The 19,390-nt window shown below is 44.3% G+C and overlaps 1 protein-coding gene across 1 annotated transcript; it reads left to right on the top strand.

Annotated features, from left to right (window-relative positions):
* The first annotated feature begins 1,314 nt into the window (after positions 1-1,314).
* Positions 1,315-19,338, top strand: ntng2a (netrin g2a). The gene is made up of 13 exons (XM_039620805.1): positions 1,315-1,527; positions 8,677-8,935; positions 9,213-9,358; positions 9,466-9,704; positions 10,464-10,636; positions 10,721-10,744; positions 12,756-14,045; positions 15,093-15,176; positions 15,365-15,439; positions 15,796-15,963; positions 17,399-17,542; positions 18,732-18,821; positions 18,906-19,338. Exons 1-13 carry the CDS (start codon positions 1,315-1,317, stop codon positions 19,034-19,036), a joined length of 3,036 nt encoding a protein of 1,011 aa, XP_039476739.1. The 3' UTR covers positions 19,037-19,338.
* Positions 19,339-19,390: the final 52 nt, after the last annotated feature.

Here is a 19,390-nt window from a genome sequence, read left to right as displayed (position 1 = left end):
TCAGCCATGGTACTGATCCCGCTCCGGTTTCATCAGCAGGAAGATTTTAATAAAGAGGAAGAGTCGGAGGACCGAGCGTCTCAGTTTAATCATCTCTGCCATCGCACAAACAAACACAGACTCTGAGCCGAGCTCGGACCGTCTCATTTTATTTCTCTAGAGGCTGCAGGACGCTGAGCAACATCTACACACCTGCTCCTGCATGATGACGGCTGATTAAAAGACTTCAGGTAAATCGGCAGGTCCCAAACATCTGGATGCTTTCAGTAGTTGGTCAGCGCTTCAGGGTCGCCACTGGTTATGGTGTTTATACTGGTAGGAAAAACTTGGCGGTAAAGAGCGACACTTTGCTCTAAACTATGTTTGGTGGTGGTTTTGTGTGTGTGTGTGTGGGGGGGGGGGGGGTGTCGTTGTCCGTGGGTTGTGGTACTTCCCTGCCTGAGGCTGAGAGATGGCACGATGCTCGGATCCTGCCCCAGTTTGCAGCTGTCCGCAGTGACAGGTGGTGGGCGAAGGGCAGCGGGTCTTCTTCTATCCCCCCGGGTCACGGCGTTTCTCTGGTGAATGTGAGCCTTGCTTCCCTGCGTGTTTGGGTGGGAGAACAGGTCTCGACTGAGGTTTGTGCGGACTTGTTCAATCACAGCTCAGAGTACTCAGGTCATATAGGGTTCGGTTGTCCTGCTGGGAGTCTTCAACGGTCACATGACCAGTAACAATGACGTGACTGGGAGAAATGACCTGCTCGGTCTCTGAGTTCTTCACAGTTTGTCCATAATGAAGGGGCGCCTGGTTCCAGCTCAGCTTAGTGACCGGTTTGCGCAGACTAGTAGCTTCCTGTACTGTGTGTTGCTCCTTACGTTTCCAGGCTGAACAAAAGCAGCACCTCCTTTATGAAAGGAGTAAAACACGTGAAAGCTCTCGGCTGAAGGCAACAACGTAGACATGTTGTTACAGGATAGAAAATATTTATGAATAATTGGTTTGTAATGCACAGGTGAGCTTCCAGAGACAACCCAAGTCTGTGCCCAAAGGTGGCAGTGACAGCTGCAAACAGGAAGTGAGGTCATTTAGAGCAGATCATTTCCTGTCTGTGAACATGTTTGGTTCAAGTTCACGTCGTACTCAACGTTTGACGCTCTGTTTCTGTTCTTCCACTGCAGGCCTGTGGGCGGCGAGCAAAACCTTTAGCACACCATGACAACCACACAGTAAGCAGATGGTGGCCATGGTAGCCACCTGTTTGAAATAGGCCTGGCAAAGCTGTAACTATGGCATGACCTTCAGCTGAACTTCCTGTTTGCCTGACAGTTCATCATGTCCATCTCACACGTCCTCGCCCTCCTCGCCCTCCTGCTGCCGTGGGGACGGTGTCAGTTTGATGTGTGTCGATCTCTGCGCGGCTCGAAGGCGGGGCCTGAGTTTTACGCCTGTCAGCCGCCCCCGACCAACATGAAGGAGGTGATGCAGATCAGAGTTGACCCCCCTGGGATCACCTGTGGAAACCCACCTGAGAGATTCTGTACACTGGTCAGTCTGACGCACCTGAACACACACACCTGATCACAAACCTGAACACACAGGTGACCTCTGAGCCGATTTCCTGTTGCCTGTGTCACAGACAGACATTGTAGCTCAATACTCTGCTCTCTTCATCATTTTCACTCCACAAACTTCAGTCTGTCAGATGAACTCTGTCCACAGGTGAGGGTTTCACCTCACACAGAGCTTGTGATTGGTGCTGCAGCATCAGAATTGTTTGCTGATGAAATTATTTTAAAGTTCTCTGACTGCAATTAAATCGTTGGTATTTCACTCATTTTAAACATGAGCAGCTTGTTATCTTTCACCAAAACAAGGAAGAGCAGACGATCACCATTGTATGACCTCCTGCAGGCGCCCCGAGCCACAGTTTGGACCCCTCTGCAAACACACAGAGGACACGATGATCCCGCTGGCTCTCTAATTGTTCCTTTGGGAAGCTGAAGTCCTGCCTGAATTATTGATAAATGTAACAGCTGTAATGAAGCAAAGACTAAATGCTAATTGATTTCATTTGTGTCAGTGAAAAGACCCCGAGAGTCGGACAGGAAGCGTCTCACAACATACGTGAAACACGCTAAAGTTCAGTGGGTAAATTACACAGGTGCAGTAATGTGATCAGAACATGAACAAGGACGTTCAGACTGTGCAGCAGCTGGACGCTGGAGCCACTGGCTCCACTGAAAAATAGACTCAGCTGTAATCACATTGGGTGGAACAGTGGTTATGCCTCCAAGCAAGAAGGTTCCTGGTTTGAATCCCGGCTGTACCTACATGGCTTTTCGTCAGCTTCCTCCTGAGACTTGCGTGACTGAAATCAGCTATGAAGTGTGGGAACAACTTACGTTAGCGTTTAGTTGACATGCTCACGGTTCAAAGTGTCGACGGAGCTGTTTACAGTTTTTAAAGTGAACAGTGGGATGTAGATACCTGCTGTCTGTGCAGGTATCTACACCCCCCCAACATTCAATGACATTTCTTATCACACAGGATCAATAATGAGTTTACATTCAGACCACCACACATGCTTTGAGTCAGACTACTGTAACAGTATTTTAATGGGAATTAATAAGCTTGGCTATCCAAACTTTCCAGGAACCTGTAAGACTGCACCTCTGCTTCCTGGTCCCAACTCGGGATAGTCACGTTTTGGGGGGTTTAATAAATTTGGCTGGAGCTGCTCCGTCCAAAGCAGTCTCTCCTAACAAGACCAGGGTCCTTCCGAATGTTTCCCAGTTATCTGATGGGAAATGGGAGTACTCTGAGTTTGGACATTTTGGTGGAAACTACATGAAAATTTAAACACTTTCATGATCATCTGACAGGAATGAGTCTAACATGTCTTCTTCAGCATGTATTTCAGGTTTTCGGCTTTCTTCATGTGATTAGTTAGTGCTGGTTAGTTAAAGCCACTTCTCCTGCACACGGCAGCTGAAGTTAAAGGATAAACCTCAAACCCTGATCAGATTAGCATCAGTGTTAATCCCTCTCTGCACATGTTAGAGTCTCTGTAAAGGTACAGCATACTGACCTTTAATGACTACACAAAGTACGTGTAAGTATAACGGAGGCCTAGGTTAAAGGTCAACATTAATTAAACACAGGCAAACAGAAGCAGTGGGATCACCGCACAGTTTGTGTTTGCAAACGTCATTGGTGTTAACCGCCTACAAACAGCATGTCAAACCGAATCAGGAAGCACCCGCAACAATAAAACTACAAACACTGCCCATGAAAAGCCACACTGGTGCAGGTCCATGTTCACCATTAATACTAGCACTTCTGCGCTGAGGTTAAGATCTTTCTTCATCTCAGTCCACTCTGACTACCTCGAACAGCACATTTTTAAATCTCAGTTTATCTATGGTCTGTAACAACATATCTTTTATTAAACAGCTGCTGTCTGTATTTACTAAAGAGGCACAGTGTCAGCTCTTAGACTAAATGGTGTGACTGGTGACAGAGCAACCTGTGGGAATAATGATCGCACAAACATGAAGGTTGCCGCAGCCGGTTTAATGGAAAATACACGTCTTATTTTATGATGCATTTGTGACAATCGGTCATAGGAGTGTTCGAATATTTGGAACAAGAGGGGGAGATTTCCACATTTCTCCACCTTAGTAATAATAATGCTGGAGTTTTAAACTGCAAGCCTCACACAAAGATGTGTCTTATTACAAGCAACAAAGTTTGTTGTTAAGCTGAGCTGATGGTTTGGAGTGTTTCAGGCTTTCAGGCATATTTACGGCTGTGCGTAAAAGCAGAGCTCTCGATTTCCCTACCCTCACCTATGTTCATGAGCTATGGGTAGAGACTGAAAGAACAAGATTTCAAATAAAGAAGCAGAAATGAGCTTTCAGGGGGGCTGGCCTCTCACTTACAGATAGGGTGAGGAGTTCAGCCATCCAGGAGGGACTCAGAGCAGAGCTGCTGCTCCACATCGAAAAGAGCCAGTTGAGCTGGATCGGGCATCTGACAAGCATGCCTCCTGGGTGGGTGCAGTTTTCTGAGTATCTCCCACTGGGGGAGACCCAGGACACACTGGAGAGATTATATCTCCCAACTCACCTGGGAATGTCTGGGTGTTCCCCTGGACAAACTGGAGGAAAGAGGAAGGTCTGGGCTTCTCTGCTTAAGCTGCTGCTGCAACTTAAAAAAAAGCGGATGAAAATGGATGGATGGTGTATAAAGACAGAGTGAAAAAGGTAAATGAAGAAGACACACCAATCCATCATGGGAAGGCCCTAACAGCCTAGGCCTATTACAGCATAACTAAAGGAAGATTCAGGGTCAGCTGATCCAGCCCTAACTATATGCTTTAGCAAAAAAGAGAGTTTGAAGCCTAATCCTAAAAGTACAGTAGGAAGGCATGATGAGGTCATTAAGATAAGATGGGGCCTGATTATTTAAGACCTTGTATGTGAGGAGCAGGATTTTGAATTCTGGATTTAACAGGAAGCCAATGAAGGGAAGCCAAAACAGGAGAAATCTGCACTGTTCCAAAAAATAGTAATGTCAAAGTATATTACTGTAATTCTTTACAGTTTTGTACTGTCTTCCTAGGATATCATTCAATTTACATAAGCAGACTGTGATCTTACATGTCAAAGGTAAAACAACATAACATCACTGTAAATATAGTAAAACACAATTTACTTGTTTGTTAAATATATTTTTTTGTACATATGCATATTTAGATCGTAAAAATACATCCAGAAACAGCTAGTTCTCTCCCATCATGCCTTGGGACATGTGCTGCTGTTTAGATGTTCTTGTTTTATTGTTTATGGTTAGTTACTTTTAACTGTTATCTTGAATGTTGTGTTTGCGCCGTGGTGCAGAGTCACTGACAGTTGTTGTTTTGTAGCGGGATGTCACTCATGTACCATGAGTGACTGCTGTTCTGCTGTTGTTGAACATTGAGGCACATGGAAACACCAGAAAGTGTTTAAATAAAGAGCTCCCCTACCCTACCAGCTTGGGGTGGAATAACAAGCTCAATCTCTTTGACCTAATTAGTTAAGATTCTTTTGCATGCCACAATCTAAATCAGTTCACCGCCACGCTGTGCTAATTATATATTTTTTTTAATAAATGTAGAGGTAGTGTTAAGGTTCAATGTTGAGAGAGGAATCCATAAATAACCACAGATCCAGGCGTGTGCAATTTAGACGGCATTTTAATGAATACACACGTGCGGAGTCCGAACGCTGTACAGATTCAGCGTCGAACTGAACTTACAATAATTAGACAAAGGTTTTATAGAGGTGAGCATTGTACCACCCCCTCTTCTGTTGTTAGGCAGATTTATACAGCATACGTCACTCAAAACCACAAATGTTCTGTCAACAACCTTTAACATAGTTTTAAAGAACATTGTCTTCGGGTCGGTGCTTCCCCTCAGCTCGTCTTCGCTGTCGCTTCCCTGTGGGAGATCTGGTGCACTTCCTCTAAGTACTTCGGCACAATTCTGCAATTGCAGCAAAAACCCATCTTCACTTCTTACTTACCAAAATAGATCTATTATGGTGTGCATGTGTGTGTCTGCCGTGTATGCTAAGTATGTGTCATGACCTCGTCTGCACTCCGGCTCACCTCACACCCCTCGTCCTAGCCAGACATAAGGCCTGTGCTCGTGCACAGCTGAACTATGTGTGACTTCTAGGCTAAATGTCACACTCAAATGATGATACTCAAACCATGAAGGAAACTTACTCAAACTGAACATAAATGAACTTAAGACTTACTCAAAAGGATATAAGTGATAAATGATACAAACTTAACTCTTAGCTCTAAAGAATATAAGGATATAAGGATATAACTCCAGGCATATGTCATGTAAGCAGGTGTGTTGCAATTCCTTTCAGAGCTCCTGTCCTCCTCACCGTGTATTGGCAGATCATAACGCCCGCCAAGAGTTTCTGACCTTCACTTGACCAGGAGCCACAGCTCTTTAATAAGCTCCAATGCAATCATGTATAAAAGATTAAAATCATTTTCATAACACAGGTTTTCCTTCTCAGATCTGCCAATATGTTTGCTCCTCCTAATATAGTCTAACAGCAACCCCAAGCAAAACAATTTGAACTTTCCCCTATCAGTGATCCCTCTAACTAAGTGTGTATGTCTCGTCTGTCTGTGGGTGCACAGAGTGTGCATCTGCTCTCTGAACAGTTTCACTTCTGCAAAAGCATGGCTTGCAGACGCATTTCCTGTCAGCCTGCAGTCAGCTTCTCACCCACTGAAGACTTCAGTATAAAAATACAAAACATTCAAAACCTTTAAATTATAGATTCAACTCAACAATTTAAAGTGGTTCTTACTGGACCTATAATAAAGACTTATATAATACCAATATATTTGAACATCTGAATGCATCTGAATGCAACATCACTCTCAATCATGAAATATTAATGATGATTATACCAATAGCAGCAAATAATATCTTTCTCTTCCTGACAGTAGGAATTGCAATTAATATAAATCTCAAAGTATTCACAACATTCCTGAACAGAAATAGGCCTCTGCACCTGGGGTGAGGGTGTGGCCATGAAAACAATGTGATATGCCATTGGATGTTGGGACACATAATAACATGACGCTAAGCATCGGCCAATGAATGTGAACTAACAACAACAAGGTCGCGGGTATGGCTGCGACCGTAGAAAAGAATCGTGCATTTTACAGTTTTGTTCTGTTCTTCTAGAATATCATTAAAGTTACGTAAATAGACTTTGACTTCACATTTCAAATGTAAATTAACGTCAAATCACTGTAATGTAATGAAACATAATTGTCATGATCATTAAATGTATCTGTCTGTACATATGCATATTTAGATTGTTAAAATACATTCACAAATGTATCATGATTCCACAAATATCTGTCCGTTATTTGAAAGACTGAACTGTTGGATTCAAATGTAATGCTACGGTAAAGTATATAACATGATCCCTATAAGCTTGTGTTACATCACATAAGTATTATTATCATTGCTAGCTAGGGCGATCGTGGCTCATGAGTTAGCAGTTCGCCTTGCGATCAGAAGGTTGGCGGTTTGAGCCCTGGCTCAAACACTCTCGGTCGTTGTGTCCGTGGTCAAGACACTTCACGTACCGCCTACTGGTGATGGCCAGGGGGGCCGATGGTGCGATACGGCAGCCTCTCCTCTGTCAGTCTGTCCGAGGGCATGCAATCTATTATTAGTTAAATTAACTGTATATTTCTGGACATTTACGTATTATGATTCATATTGCCACATTCATTGACCTTGTTTATAGGTAATTTCATTGTTTGATCACGTTACAATGTTCCTGATTTGATGTCTAAAAGCACTTGGGAAAGGCAGAATCCCATGTAACATTACCACAACAAACTCTATTTTCACTACTGAAAATAACCGTATTTTTATGAGGACGTTATTTTCTGTTATTTTAGGGTCGAATTTTGGCGCCCCAGCTGCCGGAATATTACTGTTTTTTGGGGATGTTTTCTTTTCCTATTTATAGATGATTTCACTGTTTAATGACATTAACATGTTCCTAATTTAATGTTTAGCGGCACTTGAAACAGGCGAGATCCCATGTCAAATTAGCGCAACTAATTGTATTTTCATTACTGGAAATAACCGTATTTTTATGCGGGAGTTATTTTCTGTAATTATACGGTTGTATTTTGGCGTCCCAGCTGCCGGAATATCGCCGTTTTTTCAAGACGCTTTTTCTAACAGTGTGCTCTCTCTTTCTAGTCCCTGTCAGGACTCTTGCTGCAGCATTTTGGATTAGCTGAAGGCTTTTCAGCGAGTTTTTAGGACATCCTAATAATAATGAATTACAGTAGTCCAGCCTGGAAGTAATAAATGCATGAACTAGTTTTTCAGCATCACTCTGAGACAGGATATTTCTAATTTTAGAGATGTTGCACAAATGGAAGAAAGCAGTCTTACATATTTGTTTAATATGTGCGTTGAAGGACATGTCCTGGTCAAAAATGACTCCAAGGTTCCTCACAGCATTACTGGAGGCCAAGGTAATGCCATCCAGAGTAAGAATCTGCTTAGATACCATATTTCTAAGATTTTCAGGGCCGAGTACAATAACCTCAGTTTGATCTGAATTAAGAAGCAGAAAGTTAGCGGCCATCCAGGTCTTTATGTCTTTAAGACATTCCTGCAGTTTAACTAATTGGTGTGTGTTACCTGGCTTCATGGACAGATAGAGCTGTGTGTCATCTGCATAGCAGTGAAAATGTATGCTATATCTTCTAATGATACTGCCTAAGGGAAGCATGTATAATGTATGTAAGGTAAAAGTAAAAAGAACACAAATTCCTGATAAAATGTCTGTTTTCTGCGGATTTCCATCACACTCACTCACTCTGTTTTCTGTCAATCAACCTTTGTCTTCGAGGGGCTTCTGCAACACCATGCCTGGGATTATAATAACTGTAAAATCACTGAAACGTGCAGAGTTGCTGCTTTGAAGAGGCGTTGGAATTCTTTCAATTTAGCAAGTTGTTCAGGAGTTACGGGAGCTATAGATGTTAATGTGACAATGACATTCTTGATTGTTTAAAAACTTACAGCCCGTGTTTGTGTTTTATCAAATATTGGTGCTCAATGTGGTTTTTCCTCAGGAGAACCCGTACCTGTGCAGCGATGAGTGCGACGCCTCCAGCCCAGACCTGTCTCACCCTCCTCAGCTCATGGGAGACAGGGAGAGGGGTGGGCTCATCACTTACTGGCAGACAATCACATGGTCCAGGTTTCCTGAGCCCCTATTGGCCAACATCACCCTTACCTGGAACAAGAGTCTGGAGGTGGTCGATGACATTGTTGTTACCTTCGAATATGGCCGTCCAACCAGCATGGTGCTGGAGAAATCCATCGACAAAGGTGACTGGAAACCTGTTAAACACCTGTTCTGACTAATGTTTGAGAGATTTCCCTGAAACGTTCTGCTGATCAACTTCACTGAAGAGTAATTAGCTGAGTGCAGAGTCTGAGGGGTATCATTCAGAAACCCTTGTCTCCTCTGATCCATGGATGTGGGTGAAACAAAGTCATTTATGAAGCTTTTACAGATGGATTTTGTCTGGAGATGATTCTGAAACCAGGAAACAGGAAGTCACAAACACCGTGAACTGTCAAATAATCCACGTTTGTGTTTCAGGTGTCACTTGGCAGCCGTATCAGTATTATGCCGACGACTGTCTCGAGGCTTTCGGCATGTCGCCCAAACGAGTCACTGATTTAGCACCAAGTAACATTACCCGGGTCATCTGCACCGAGCAGTACTCCCGCTGGGTCGGCGCTAAGGTCTGTAACTGGACCCTGATGCTGGTCCCTGACATGCACAGTATGCAGAACACATTTGTACAGCTTATATTTATTTGTGGTTATCTGAAACTTCTCCTCACCAACAGGAAGAGAAATCTGTGGTGTTTGAGGTGCGAGCTCGGTTCGGGGTGTTTGCTGGTCCAAAGCTGATCAATATGGATGCTCTGTACACTCGGATGGAGACCACAAAGGGACTCAGAGATTTCTTCACTTTCACCAACCTCCGACTGAGGCTCCTCCGCCCGGCACTGGGAGGAACCTACGTCCAGAGAGACAACCTGCTGAAATACTTCTATGCTATTTCCAACATTGATGTTTTTGCCAGGTAACTAACAAAGACATACCATAATCTAACTCTAACTCAGCAACAACTGGCTACATTCACAAATGAGACAAACACGTCCTTGCCCTGCAAAGACCAACATCCCTACTGGGTAACAAACTAAACAACCACAAACAAACACTAACGTACCATTTCAGTGCTAAAACCAGTTAACAACCAATGTACCAACCTCTACATCACAACCAAGATGAGCCAAAAGCCAGCCATCATCATCAGGCAATTCCAACATTCCAGCCAATCACACAAAGTCATGTAGGGGGGCCAGTTTAAGAGGATTAGGATTTGAGATTTTGGAAAGAAATTGGATTACATTCAGAAGAATTTTCTTTTAAAGCTTCCCTGAAATCAGGGAGTTTTCAGCAAGTTTGAGACATACACAGAGGATAGATGATCCATTGGTCAAGCTGAACACTGTCACCATCTTGACATGACAAGCAACTCAACCAGTCCCACTGTAGCCCTGCCCTAAATCCTGGCCTGCTTCGAGCAGGATAAACTGTTGTATTCAGTCAGACCTGAAAGTACTCATTGAGCTCAGAGATCAGGCGATCTAAAGGCTCGTATACTTCTGTCCAGTCAGACTCCTTCACAGCCAAGAGGAGTCACTCCCTGCTGGACATTAGAAAGAATGCAGGTTTAAGGAGCAGCGTCCATCTTAGTGGTCTAGTTTCAGGAAGAGGTTTCGTATGAGTTGGTGAAACTTCAGGTGAAGCCAAGCCCTTCTTTGTATGTGTTTCTCAGGTGTAAGTGCAACCTGCATGCATCTCAGTGTGCGCTGCGTGATGCAACACTGCAGTGTGAATGTGACCACAATACGGCTGGACAGGACTGTCAGAGCTGCAGCCGAGAGTTCACATCTCGCACCTGGAGACCGGGATCATACCTGCCCCTGCCCAAAGGCACTGCCAACGCCTGTATGTAGCTACACATGCACACAGACACGCACCTGCAAACAGCAATATAAACTCTACACCTGTTTCCATTCATGTCCTTCTCAGGTGAAGCAACAGAACCTGCAGCCAGTAAGTACAGCTCAGCTGATCAGCTGTCTTAACTGTCTGTCTGCTCACCTGTCTGTGTTGCATCATGGCACTTTACACTTGTAAGCATCCGTGTATTTCTGTGCAGCTTGTCTGAGGTGAGCTTTTAGCAGCTGAATTCACTTCACATTACATCATCCCTATCAGTCACACGATAGCAGTCTGCAAGGAAAATTTAACAGATGAACAGCTCATCCTCTTAATCTGTGTTAGTTGTTTTAATCTACCAGTCAACTCACACACACACACACACACTCATCCTAGGAGATGCAACCCTGACTGAATAGAAGAACCAGATCAACAGATCAGCTATATAGATTAGTAGATCAGCTAGTGACTGACTTTTTTAGATCTGAGGAGTCAGCAGCTGAATTCTCAAACCTCTGGACAAACGTGATTCAAAGTTTCTGAGACTAAAGCACTGACAGGGTGGAAACAGTCTGGGCTAAGAGAGGATTTGTCCAGCAGTCTGTGGATTTAGCTGCATTAGAAATTGTTAGTGTCCATAAAGCCTCTGCAGGACACAGACCGGGTGTTTCTTACAATCACAGGAGATGAGATGTGGCTGGATGGGCTGCAACAGACTCCAAACTAAACCCAATGTTATGGCCTCAGCACCCTATGCAGGCAGGACCAGAGATCATAACCCCATCCAAGCAGAGCAGAGGCTGATGAGCCATGGCAGAGATCAGGTGACTGGGGATGAGCTAGATGCATAAAAGAAACCCAAACTGTATGAACCTTGAGATCCAGGTTCAGTTGAAAAAGGAGCCTCTGCGCTGTGGCTCATTGCACAATGTTGACCTGTTGATGGTGTGAACATCATCTGTATAATTTCTAAAACAATGCTGCTGTTCAGGCTGTTGGAGAACAGGTATAAACATGTTGAGATTTGGGGTGCTGAGAAGGAGGTTTAGTCTCAGATTTAAAGACAGGACTAGCATCAAGACTAGAAGATTAATGACTCAAATGGTTTCTGTTGTTGGTTAGGGATTGCGTGAGGGGTGGGGGTTGATTGCAGTTCCACTAAGACCAGGTTTTGGTGTCCAGGGAGGCCTTTGAGAGCAGGTGGTTTACTCTGGAGTCTGCCAGCCTGACCATCTGCATGGCTGTTATGAGAATGTTCATTTATTGCACTCCCTTTCATTAAAACCTCCCTGGAGTCTCTTAGCTGTAAAAAGATCTTGTTTTCATTCTTTTTTCTGGTCTGGCTTCATGGTGGGACACACCCAGTAGCTCACCAGTTTGTTTTTACAGCCAGAGAATTAGACTGGAAAGCCCCAGTACCCTGTTCTGCAGACTGTAGAGAAAAGATTACTAAAGAGACGTAACTCTTCTTCTCTGACAGCAGGTGGTGACTCTAACTCTGAAGCATCTGATAGACCTGCCACATCAGATGGATTGACTGACAGTACTGCTACTGCTACTATTACTATTGTACCTGAGAGCAGGACGCCAACTGACACAAATACTGCTGTTGGCATTACTACAGCCACAACTGACAGAACTAGTACAGCTACTGTTCCTACTAAAACTGACTTTGGTACCCCAGCTGAGAGTACTACTACTACTACTACTACTTCAGCAACCAGTGACAGTACTGCAGCCACTTATACTGTAACTGACAGTTCTACTAAAACTGATACTAATACAGCTTTGAGTACTACTAACCGCATGACTGATAAGACTTTGAATGACCCAACTTCTCCTAAAGACATTCCTTTGACTACATTCATGTACACATTAATGTCTGATAACAGCACAGAGGGTCCTCTTATGGTTTCAGCTGATATTTCTACTAATTCCAGAGGCCATTCAAGTACCAGTACATACATGACTGACTCTAGTACTGTGACTTACTTTACTAGTAGTAATGATTCAGCTGACCTTCCTGTAACTGGTATTGACTCTACCTCAACACTAACAACTGGTACAGTAGTTTTTACTGCTGTCCGTAGTACTATTAGTACTACAGGTTCTGTTGCCTTTACAGACTCATTCAGTACAGCTGGACCTACCACAGACACAGCTCCACCCAACACTCCACGTCTGAAGACTGGAGAAAAACCACCTCCCAGAGTACTAGACAGTACCACCAGCCGTCCTACCAGTACCACCCCCACTGTCCAAGGCAGCAGTACTGACACTGGAGGGTCTATCGCTGACCCACTGGGTCCACCCTATAACTCCACTTCAGACTTTGGTGTGCCTGGGACTGATATATCGAAAGTGGTGACCAGTTCTGTGTCACCTACTGTCGCAGAACCATCAGCTGGAATTCTGCCTCTAACAACCATCCCAGAAACGTTTTCCCCAGGTGACGGGTCTCAATTGGAAGACTTTTTCCCCACTGGATCTGTCCGTATCAGTCAGGCTGGAGATACTCTCTTTACAACAAAACGTGATGGAATTTCTCTTCGTCCTGACATACCTCCTCTGGCCGTACCTCCTCCAGATCTACCACTGGAAGCTCCCTCTGTGGATATACCTTCTGCTCTTAATGAAGCCCTTCCTGATGTAATTTCTCCTGATGTTTTACTGGATGTACTATCTCCGGATACACTTTCTCCTGATGCATCATCTCCGGTTACACCTACTAATAATGTACAGCTACCAGAAATGCCCCCTCTTGATCTATCATCTCCAGATACACTCGCTCCTGATGAAATAGTTCCTTTTGTTCCAACCCCCGATGTACTGTTTCCAGATGCACCATCTCCTCCTGCTTTATCTTCCCTCAATGTTCCAGCTCCTGATGGAGCTCCTACTGATATATCTTTCCTTGAGGTACCTACTCAAGAACTTCCTCGTCCTGATCTCCCTCTGGAAGTACCACCTCCTGACATACCTGCTCCTGATGCACCTCTTCCCGACCCACCTTCTCGTAATGTATTTCCTCCAGATACACCTCCTCCTGACCTACCTTTTCCTGATCCACCTTCTCCAGATGTACTTCCAGATGGGCCATCCACTAAGACTCCAGATACTTCAGTAGATTTTCCTCCTCCTGATGTACCTTCTCCTGATGGGGCATCTCCAGAAATACGTCCTCCTGATGCTACCCCTCCAGCTCCAGATATTCCTGAGGAGTCCGTGTTGCCTCCCTATGGAGGTGGTCCTGTATCAGACACAAAGTCCGCTACTATAGATCAGTCTGACCCTGCTGGTAATTTAGCACCTGTTGACTTTACCATCCCAGTTCCAGAAAACCCGAAGTCAGTTGGCCCTGGACAAGGATCTGATTCTCAGCCCATGCCTGTATTTGAACCTGGCAATGTTTCAAGTGACAATATTAAAACGCCTGGATCTAATTCTATCAATGCTGGACAGGAATCTTTTCCAGTTAAGCAAGGCAGAGGAGAGACAGGAAATGAGAAATCTGAATCAAGTGGTCCAGATTCTTCTGTGCCATACAGAAACATTCCTAATGTGGATCCAGGCATTGAGAATCCTGCAGTAGATTCTACAGCAAACAAAAAGGAAAGAACGTCTTCCGGAGAGGAATCTGTTGAACCATCAGGAGGGTTGAAGTTTGAGGAAAAGAAAGGCTCAAAACAAGAAATGACAAGAGAGGAAACAAAGGAAAAAGGTACAAAAACAACAGATTAGGATTCACAGTCAACAGATATTACTGTAGAAAGTATCCTTCTTGTTAATAGATTACTCCATCCATCAACCCATCCATCCATGGTAAATGGACTCATTCTTATATAGCACTTTTCTAATCTCCCGGAGTGCTCAAAGTGCTCTATACAACATGCCACATTCACACCCATTCTCACAAACACTTTCTCTAAACTTAGTGCTTTCTAACTACATTCACACACATTCATACTCTGATGGATGCATCGGAGAGCAACTTGGGGTTAGTATCTTGCCCAAGGATACTTGGCATGCAGACTGGAGGAGCCAGGGATCGAACCACCAATCTTCTGATCAGTAGGTGACCAGGTCTACCTCCTGAGGTACAGGTCCAGGGTTGTTAGGGCTGGCAACTGTCCCAGCTGTCAGTATAAATTAGAGTTTAGTTTAAGTGCACCGCTGTTTAAAATATTTTCTTTGACACTGAAGTTTCTCAGTTGTTGGGAAGGTACTGTTTCCATGGCTGAAAGTTTCAGTGATTAAGTAGAACCTTTGGAGATTTCTCCATCATGGCATGATTGGTCAGATTACTGACACTGGGCGGATTGTAGGTTTATGCAAATTTTGAAACCATTTTCTAATGAAGCATTAATGGCAGGTTTTTAGTGTGTTTTAGAATAAATGTAAACAGAAAACATCAACATTCTCATACAAATTAAGTATTTCATTTCCTTTTTGAACCAAGCAGTGCCTGAAGCCAAAGAGGAATCTAAAGAAAAATCTAAAGCCGAAGGAGAGAAGGAGAAAGAGGACAAAGGCTATGAGAAGAAAGGTACAGAATGTAGTCACTGTACTGCCACCTAATGGCAGGTAGTAGTAATGTATCCCTCATGATAAAAATCCTAACAGGATGAATAGATCCAGTAAACGTTGTGCTGATCCCTGATTGGTAGATAATGCAGTGACCCTGACTTCATATTGCCATGCTTACTGGTTACGCACCTGGTTTTGTGTCTGAAGCGACCCAGAAGATCCTGATTCCAGGAGGACCAAAGTTCAGTCAGCTGTCCAAAATTGCTTATGTGAGCTTCCAGGGTAAGACCTCCGTGTGCCACCCTATACATGACCCCACCCACCAAACAGACCTCACACTGAAATAGACTCCTCCCCTAACCACCTCCAGATTCACCGATGGTGTCCAGAAATTTTATTTCACAAACTTAAGTAGACACTGACTCCTTCCTATCAGCACTGACCCCGCCCCTCATTGCTCTAACTCCTCCCCCTTTATTTCACTACGTGCCATGATGAGCACTAATAAAACAATGTCTCCCCATCAAAGTTCATGTTGTGTCATCAATCTTTGTTTGATGTCCGGGGGGTGGGGGTGGGGCTGTGGGTGGCCCTTCTTTGAACACAGGTGTGTGTGTGTGTGTGTGTGTTCCCTTTAGACTGTGAGTGTAATGGTCACTCCAACCGCTGCAGCTACATCGACTTCATCAACGTGGTCACATGTGTGAGCTGTAAACACAACACGCGGGGGCAGAATTGTCAGTACTGTCGCCTTGGTTACTACCAAAATGCCTCGCTGCCGCTGACCGACGAGAACGTCTGTGTTGGTCTGTAACACGCACACAAACGCACACACAGAACTCAATGTGAAGTTAGAAATCTGTAAAACATCTAAAGGTTGAACCGTAGCTCTGGTCTTGAGCTCTTCTATGAAAACCAGGACGAACACGTCCACCGGTTTTATTCTCCAAAGTGCTTCATTCATCCTGGATGAGCCAGAGAGCGCCTCCTATGGAACAGGGGGGATCTGCAGGGTTTTGTGGTTAGGGTAAAACTGAAAAATCTCCTCAGATGTCTTCACACAGCTCTGACTTTATAAAATACCAAAGTTTATTCTCATCAAACGGCAGCACAATGTTCCACAGGTCAGAAGTTGTCTTATCACATTAGTTTATGTTGATATCTCACAGTGAGTAACCCATCTGAGCTAGACCTAAAAGGTAGAATGGAGATCATTTATCACAATTTCAGGAGCAGGACCACACCTCCATACACGCCCCATCCAGTTCTCTGTCTATAAATGACCAACCCCGCTGCCGCACCGCAGCACTACAAGCTATTCATGCACATTTTTGTTAGTATGTGGGGATCTGCCCAGGAGCCGCTGCCAGTCCCCAAACCACAGCTCAATTCATGCTCACGCCATCCACTGTTATCTACTAAAAATGCTATCTGTTACGTCCCGGTCTAGGAATACAGGAGCGCAACATGAGGGTTAAAAGGAAAGTGACCCCGCTCCCCAGAGCCATATCCAGAAGCCAGTTTACAGGTTAAGGTGCTTTCATTGCTACGAAAAACTGAAAACTTTAACTCCGGGGTGAACACAGGCCAAAATAACAAACAAAACAAGCTATTCCAAAAAGGGAGGTGCTACCTAAACCCTGGGAGAAACAAAAACCAAAAACCAACTCCCTGATTTAATAAACGAGAGAAAAAAGTACAGAAAATAATAAGGCAGCTTCAGTGCAGTATCTACAACCTACATACAAAACTTAATGATTCTCTAAAGTGACACACGAAGGTTTATCACAGATGGTTTGGAGGGCAAGGATGGTCTGCTGCTGGACACACGGAACAAAATCCAAACACCGTGATCCAAAATATGGGTGGGGCCGTAACACTGTCCAACCTGAGGATGTGGTCCCAGCAAGTGAATAGATAGATACTCTATTGATCCCACAGGGGAAATTGTTGTGTTACAGCAGCATGGCAAAGAGTGAAAATGGTCCACTCTACAATAAACAACAAATAACACAGTTGGAGTGCCACAGGTGAGGGCCTTATACAGTGACAGAGCGCAGGAATTTATATATTTTTGAATTTATATATTTTTATATTTACAACAGCGACACAAACAAAAGTAAGAATGAAGTTAGAAACAGTAAGAGTCAGACTGACGTTGTGCAAACTGCATGAATAAGTCCTGTTTACACTGTACATGTAAGGTGTAACACAGACGTGTTTGGGATGTCGTGTCCTCAGAGTGCGAGTGCCACGCAGACGGCAGCGTGTCTCCTCGATGCTCGGACTCGGGTCTTTGTCAGTGTAAAGATGGAGCCACGGGGAGGCGCTGTGACTCCTGTTTACCTGGATACACCTGGAGAGGAGGCGGGGTCGGCTGCACAGGTACACAGAGGGGCTGAATATGATGCGCCTCATGTTATCGATGAGTTGATTGGCAGTGTTGGGGAGTAACGGAATACATGTACCGCCGTTACGTATTTAAAATACAAAATATGAGTAACTGTATTCTGTTACAGTTACCGTTTTAAAAGGTGGTATTCAGAATACAGTTACTTTGCTGAAATAAAGGGATTACACGGCGGTATTTTCCTGTTTCATATGTTCGGCTATGCCCTCTCTATTTTTGGTTTCCACGCCCCAAACAAAACGCGCATTAAGAGGCTCTCATGTCTGTGTCTCAGTCTCGCGGCCCATGTCACCCCTACTTGCAGCCCTACTTAATGACGTGAAGAAATATTTAAAAAAATTATTCACAAAAATGATTTAATATGAAGGCAACAGGCAGAGTGTTACAGGCATGGCCCTAAAGACTGTAGCTTCATGGGCAGTGTAGTCCGTGCTGCAGGGAGAATGGACTGCCACACCCTTTATTTGTCTGTGAGCGAGGGAGGGAGAGAAAGGAAAAGTAGGAGCTGTCACCGAGCAGAAACGGGAGCTGGAAGCATGTAAATATAATAATAACCACTGCAGGCAAAAAGTGTGCCTGGCGAGCCCAGCTGTAAGTAAGCTATTAAGACTCGACTGTACACTTTTTTTGTGTTTTTCTCCGAAACAATAAGTTCCGTTGGAGCCTTTCAACGCCTCTCTCTGTCTCTCGCAAGCAAAGTTGACCCAGACAACAAAGCGAGTTTTCAGCTACGAGCCCGACATGAACCCGACGTATTAGCCAGAGGTCCCTTTACTACGGTTCGGAGCCGCGGACCTGTTTTATATACGCATGGAATAGTTTTCTATAGGAGATCGCTGCAAAAAGTGCAGCCTTACCTAATGTCCACCTACTGTTACTCATTTATATTAAGATTTAAACATCTAGTTGGTATTGGTATGGCGAGTAGCCTTCAGTAATAGTAATAAATCACCCAGCAATAGTACATTCATGTAGTTGTAAAAAGCATGGTAATATAATAGGTAATCCAAAGTATTCAGAATACGTTACTGTCATTGAGTAATGTAACGGAATACGTTACAAAATACAATTTGGGGCATGTAATCTGTAATCTGTAGAGGAATACATTTTAAAAGTAACCTTCCCAACACTGTTGATTGGTGATTGATGATCTTTCGCCATCAGCAAACGTGTGCGACGGCGAGCGTTTGGTCTGTCGGAATGGAGGAACCTGCGTCGACTTCCTGCGCTGCGTCTGTCCTGAAAACTTCACAGGTAAACACAGCTCAGGTGGTGTAGGTGGGGTGGGAGATGCCATGATGTCACAGAACAACTTGATGATGTCACGTGCACCTTCAGGTTTATTCTGCGAGCAGAGGGTGTGTCTGAAGAAGAACGGCTGCCTGGAGAACACTGAGGACTCCGCCTCCTCTCTGGCATCACACCTTTACCTGCTGACCTTCGGTCTGATCACCGCCACTTTCTGCTGACCCCGCCCCCAGGCACAATGTCCCATAATGGCATCACCTGGGGCGATGTGATTGCAACCAAATGTTTTTCACTGAACTTCATGTTTTCTTGACGTTGTCGTACAGGATATTACATCACAATCTTATGACATCACATAAGGCCCCGCCCACTAAGACGATCATCACATTATAATTTTAGGAGACCAACAACAGGTGACTTTAACCTGACGAATCAGAGACAGCCGAAGTCTGCAGGAACAAAACTGCCTCAACCCTCCTCTCCCTCCACCCCGTCCTCTCCACCCCGTCCTCTCCACCCTGTCCTCTCCATCCTGTCCTCTGAATAATAAAGGTTTATCTTATCTCCTTTTCCCC

This window comes from Oreochromis aureus, linkage group 12, assembly GCF_013358895.1.
Source record: "Oreochromis aureus strain Israel breed Guangdong linkage group 12, ZZ_aureus, whole genome shotgun sequence".
Classification (NCBI taxonomy): Eukaryota; Metazoa; Chordata; class Actinopteri; order Cichliformes; family Cichlidae; genus Oreochromis; species Oreochromis aureus.
Note: the sequence above shows the minus strand (reverse complement) of the source record. Positions and strands in the feature narration are given on the sequence as shown.

Bases quoted from the DNA above. Each gene is read 5' to 3' on its own strand.
- ntng2a (XM_039620805.1), top strand. From the start codon at position 1,315: ATGTCCATCTCACACGTCCTCGCCCTCCTCGCCCTCCTGCTGCCGTGG. The intron at 9,359-9,465 runs GTCTGTAACTGG...CCTCACCAACAG, and splicing joins CCCGCTGGGTCGGCGCTAAG to GAAGAGAAATCTGTGGTGTT. The intron at 15,964-17,398 runs GTCTGTAACACG...TCGTGTCCTCAG, and splicing joins CGACGAGAACGTCTGTGTTG to AGTGCGAGTGCCACGCAGAC.